Below are 6000 nucleotides of genomic sequence, written 5' to 3'. Positions count from 1 at the left end.
TGGTACTCGTTCTAAGTATATATTAATAGGGTATCTATTTTGTCTTGGAAAATTGTTGGCAGTTCAAATATCTTTATCTGCAGGTATAAAGAAAAACAATTCTTTCTAGTAAGAATTACATTTTTGAGAGAGAATGAATAAGGCCTTTGACAAAGGCAAGATCAGTAACACTGTCAGAATTATAGGGAAAAGATTGCTGACTTTGTACAACACATCATCTGAGCTGAAGAGACCCTCTGAGGCCAAACTAGGGCCAAAGGAACACACTGATTAGATCAAGCCCAGGTATGTCATTACAAGAAAAACGGAAGTATACTTTTCACAGACTGCTTTTTTTTAAAAAGGCTGGCTGAACTAAACATCATCAATTAATACAAGGAATACAACTGGTAATAAGTTATAGGTATTCGCTTATTGTTTACACCTTTTAGTTCTTCACTATAATTGCCTAGTTTTTCTTTTCATTTCTAGCTAGCATTTTAACACTGGTATACTGATTTAAGCGAAACAATTTTCTTTTTAAATCTGGAAAATAAGCTAAATGCAAAGTCATTATTATTCTCTTAGTCCATGCTTCTTCCACTTATGCTAAAAATTCAGAAAGCAACATTTGGACAATTCTTGACTTAAATAGAGATGCTTCATTATTTTCTTCCTTAGCCACGTAGATTCTGTAGTTTGGATTTACCACCTAATACAGGTGACCTAATAATCTTTCTTTTGAAGCAGGACTTTTCAGAGATACCAGTGTCATTTCATGATGTAGCTGTGATACATGAGGGATAACCTATCACAACGAAATAGGTCTTTTGCAGTTTAACAAATTTATAAATTATAAGAAAAAATGCAATAAAAACAAAAAGGTGTTTTCTCTTTAAGGATGTTTCCCCTAGAAGACCAAAGTAAATTACCATGTATTTGATGTTTCAAACAAAAAACAAAATTCCCAATTTCCAACACTGTATAGTGGAGCATTTTGTCACTGTTATTCTAGTACATTTAACAGTCTAATTACACTGGAGTAAAGAAATTATGAAAGTACAAGTGAATTCATTACAACTTCCAACTAGCTTAAAAGCTTAGTAAGATCTTATGACCATATACATACTTTAGCTAACAAAACACTCTAGGTTTCTTAGTACAAAAGAATCCTTCGCTCAATAGCCTTGCGACAAATAGGACATTCACTCATGCGGTCTCCACAAAGCTGGCATGTACCATGGCCACAAAGGAAAATCATATTCTTCAGACGATCCAGACACACAGGGCACATTGTCTGTAAGACAACAAAATTGTACAAGCTGAGACATATTTTGAAAATGGTATGTGATTAACTCTATCATTAATTTTCTTAGTGATTCTTTTAATGAAATAATATTCTATTGTTTTAATTTTTACCTTTAAATAGTTAAAATGAAAAAAGTAGTTAAATCTCATCCTTATAAATTATATTACTTTTTCCTTCAGCATTAGTATAAATGCACTATATAAAATAGATACTATATACTATTGATACACAGTTAATTCAGATCTACAATTCTAGATACTCAGCTGCAGAGGCACGAGAACAACAGGAATCAGGCATGAGGTAGGGGGACAATGTAGAGATGCTGGATAAAATACAGTATCAGTCCTGTTATCACTCCCACTTTTTTTAAAAAATGATACAAGTGGGATAAGGTGCTGTAGCTTACTCTTATAGTTCCAGGTATTCAGAAGCCCTCACTTCCTTCTGCTTCATGTTTTTACTTTTTTTCTCTCTTTATCTGTCTCTCTTTTTTAGAATGTACATTTGACAGGAATTATGTGGTACTTGTCTAAACCAGACCAAGAAGATAAAACGCTTTACAGAGAAAACATACAAAAAAAAATCCATTTCAGAGACTGAGATTTGAGGATTATAGTTCAAAGCCAGCTAGGACAGGAAAGACCATGAGACTCATCTCCAATCAACTACTCCTAAAAAAGCCAGAAGTGGAACTGTGGCTCAAGTGCCTCAGCACTAGCTTTTTTTTTTTTTTTTTTTTTTTTGCCAGTCCTGGGCCTTGGACTCAGGGCCTGAGCACTGTCCCTGGCTTCTTTTTGCTCAAGGCTAGCACTCTGCCACTTGAGCCACAGCGCCACTTCTGGCCATTTTCTGTATATGTGGTGCTGGGGAATCGAACCCAGGGCCTCATGTATATGAGGCAGGCACTCTTGCCACTAGGCCATATCCCCAGCCCCCTCAGCACTAGCTTTGAGCATAAAAGCTCAGGGGACAGCTCCCAGGCCTTGAGATCGAGCCCAAGGACCAGTGCCAAAAATTATATATTTTTGGGCTGGGAATATGGCCTAGTGGCAAGAGTGCTTGCCTCCTACACATGAAGCTCTCGGTTCGATTCCCCAGCACCATATATGGAAAACGACCAGAAGGGGCGCTGTGGCTCAGGTGGCAGAGTGCTAGCCTTGAGCGGGAAGAAGCCAGGGACAGTGCTCAGGCCATGAGTCAAGGGCCAGGACTGGCCAAAAATATATATATATATTTTTTAATATACTATATATTACATATATATATTAGCTCATCTTTAAATTTTTATTTTATGTCAGAATGAGCCAATATGTTTCCAATTTATTTTTACTTGTTCACTATATAACAAGTAATTGCCTCAAAGAAAAACTAGCCAAATCAAAAAGCCTTCATCTTCAGATGGTGTATAAAGTCTAACATACATTCCATTCTAAACTGGTGGTGATAGCAATCAGTCAACCTGGTTTACTATCTACTGGTTTGCCAACTCAGGAGTGATGAGTCTCAACTACCTAGTGGCACTGATGTGACTGTCAGCCCCAGACTAGACTCCACCTCGCTGCAGGGGCTCTGAATCAACTAGGGCCAAATAACAAGGGATTACCAAGAAAGATTGCCTTCTTTTTGCTGCTGCTGTTTTTGTTTTGTTTTGTTTTGTTGAAATATTCTTGCTCTGAAGTTGAAGCTGACCTCAAACATCCAATCTTCCTACCTATCTCCCACACCTGTCTAACAGCCTGGATTTCAAGCATCTATCACTGTCAAAACAATATAACTGTATGGAATGCGAATCTCACTTTTGAAGCCTCTCAAAAAATCCTCCCTAATCCATTGCATCACATCAATAAACATTCTGAACTTCACATTTAGTTTTCCTTTCCTTTCTATGTGTACACGTACACACACACACACACACACACACACACACACACACTTTCCTATTAAAGTATCACATATATGCAGAGATGTAAATAAACCGCAAAAATTCACAACCTAATCAAACCTGATTTGGCTTCTAATCAAACCACTGAGCTGGTTATTTGTGAGATAGGCATTTGCTTCTTGCCTGGGCATGTGTCTAAGCAGTGATCTACCTATTTTAGGTTTTCAGTTATAGCTAGGCTAACAATTACATTCCACTGTATCTAGTTATGAATCGAGAAGGAATCTCAAGAACCTTTTTGTCCAGGCTGACCTTGAACTACCATCCTCTCAATCTCAACCTCCAAATGAGCCAAGATCACAGGTGAGCCACCAGTGCTCTGTGATGCATTTGAAAAGGGACCTCACTGGTTTAAACTATTTATTTATTTGTTTATTTGTTTAGTGCTGGTCATAGGGCTTACATAAAGGGTCTGGGAGCTGTTTCGGAGCTTTTCTGCTCAAGGCTGAGAGTAGCTAGGATTAGAGAGGGATGAACCACCAGTGCCCAGGTAAAAACCAATTTTATTTCCTGGCCATTAGTGTGAGAGAGAATCATTTCAATGTCCATAGGTCATAGGTCCTTCTTATTTTGTAAGAATACTTGACTAAACCTCCTACTCAGCTATTACTCATTACAAAGATTCAAAAACTACAAATGATATACTATACTATACACCATGCTTACTAGAGCAAACACTACAGGCTTACTGAAGAATTTTAAGTGGCATTCTGAGAATCAGTGTTTAACATGGTAAGATCCTTACCTGTTCCTTAATGTCCTGCAATTGTTGCTGCAGCTTTTGCACATCTGCATTGACATTAGTATTGTCCTTATCCTTTTGCAATACTGGAATATTCCCACTTGCTGTAATACAGATAAGATATTTTGGTTATTACTAATACATTGAGTTTTTATTGATAAAACCATTTTGCTTATTAAAAAGTAAGTCGTGGCAACAGAGGAAGATGGCGCCAACACAATAGTGAGGCACCCCAACTCACTCCACCCAAATAGTGAGCTGGGAACTCCAACACCTAATACCCCATCAAGAGACTGGCAAACCCAATAACCAGAACAAACAGAGAAACACAGGAGACGAAAAAGAACAAAGAAAGAAAAGCCTATAATCTGCACGAAGCCAGAAAATCTCTGGGGTGCCCCACTCCCACCCTGGCCCGAACAAAGCAAGGCTGGGAAAGCAGCTCCGGCACCGGCAAAGCAGACCTCAGATCATCAGCGACCACAGAAGCAACAGTGGAAAAGTCCTGCCATGAGTTCAGAGACCAGACAGCAGGAGCTCCTTGGGTCCCAGACCGCACACAGACCAGATCGAGCCAGAGGGCAGCGTGGGACCAATGACGTGGGACCAAACGGCTGGGGCCAGACAACAGCAAGGGAGCCGGGAGCTGCGGACATGGAGAGCTGGGGCAGCGGCCGCCAAACGATCGCCACACCCCAGCCTGGAAAACCCCACAGCATCTCGGGACACACACACACTCCAGGACCAGTAAGTTCCTCATTGTCCCCACCCCCCAAACAGGAGATCAGCTCTGGCAGAGACCCAAAACCTGGCGGAGAGCTCATCACAAGGGGACAAAGAAACTAGAGCTCCCGCCCTCCCCTTCCCTGCCCCGAGGGAACAAAAGAGCCCCATATCTGGGCACTAGGAACCTCCAGCTCCTGGGAGAACACAGGAGCTAGCAGCAGGTGGAGCAACTCTCAACAAAGGGGTTAGGAAGGCACATTAGGCCAGCGTCCCCCAAAGCCCCAGCTGGGAGCCTGAATCTGCACGCACCAGCCGTGCCAGCAGGGACCGGGGGTCTGGTAGGCATTTGACGTCCACTTGAAGCTCCCTGGTTTGCACGGACTTTTTGAATGACAGTCACAGGCTTGCTGGTGTGCAATACCAGCCCAGCAGGCTCACCTAGGCATGAGTACACACACCCCCTCACAGAGGAGGCCCAGAGAGGCCGTGGACACCAACCCACGTCCAGACACTGGAACCTGCTGGGAGCCATGCATACTGCCTCCACAGCAGATTCGTGAGAGGGCACAAGCACCCTCCAACAATCTGGGGCAGGGCACCCCCCAAAAGTAGCACAAGAGCTTACATGCACGCACCCCCCAGAAGGCCAGTGTGGGTCAGTGCTCTAGCCCTCCAGTAGGAGGGTCCCGCACCCACTCCCCCGCGGGAACGCACAGGTGGGCAAGCTGCCCCTCAAAGGCAACGCCCGCTGATAGGGGCACCCCGCACAGGTGGGAGGGACCCCCCACACACAGCGGTAAGACCCACTCTGATAGGCGCACTCTGCACAGGTGGGCAGGCCACCCCTCAGCGGGAATACTCAATCTGAGAGGTGAGCTCTCATGACCCATAGCAACCAGTGGGGAAGGAATCAAAAAAAAGAAAAGTCTCCATGCCACGCTGAATCAGCGACCCACGAACCCACAGCAGGGGCCCACAAGGGTCAGCACAGTACAGCGGCAGAGTAAGGTCCCACAGAGAAAGCCCCAGAACCTACCCACCCCTAACTGCAATGAGGGTAACTGCCTTGGCAACAACCGAGAGGGTCACGCTCACCCATAGGGCAGTAAGACTCAACAGCCGAACTCAAACCCAGAGCCAGGATACAAAGAAGTCCCTGCTGATGGACCAGTGGAAACTAGCACAAAGCCAAGCCAAGGCCACCAGCTACAGGCTCCTAAAAGGAAGTGCAGGAAGTAATCCAAAACTGCTTCACTCCAGATGCGTAAATCACAAAGAAATATTACAAATTTTATGAAAGGT

The 6000-nt window shown here is 43.3% G+C and overlaps 1 protein-coding gene across 1 annotated transcript in view; it reads right to left on the bottom strand.

Annotated features, from left to right (window-relative positions):
* Positions 1-1057: 1057 nt before the first annotated feature.
* The window catches only part of Mib1 (MIB E3 ubiquitin protein ligase 1), a 161421-nt gene continuing 156478 nt past the window's right edge, over positions 1058-6000 (bottom strand). The window contains exons 20-21 of the mRNA XM_048363653.1: positions 3976-4076; positions 1058-1276 (exon numbers count right to left, since the gene is read on the bottom strand). Of these exons, the coding sequence (XP_048219610.1) occupies positions 1136-1276; positions 3976-4076 (242 nt within the window). The 3' untranslated portion in view covers positions 1058-1135. The remainder of the gene's footprint in view (positions 1277-3975; positions 4077-6000) is intronic.

This window comes from Perognathus longimembris, chromosome 15, assembly GCF_023159225.1.
Source record: "Perognathus longimembris pacificus isolate PPM17 chromosome 15, ASM2315922v1, whole genome shotgun sequence".
Taxonomy (NCBI): domain Eukaryota; kingdom Metazoa; phylum Chordata; class Mammalia; order Rodentia; family Heteromyidae; genus Perognathus; species Perognathus longimembris.
This window is presented reverse-complemented; position numbering and strand designations above follow the sequence as displayed.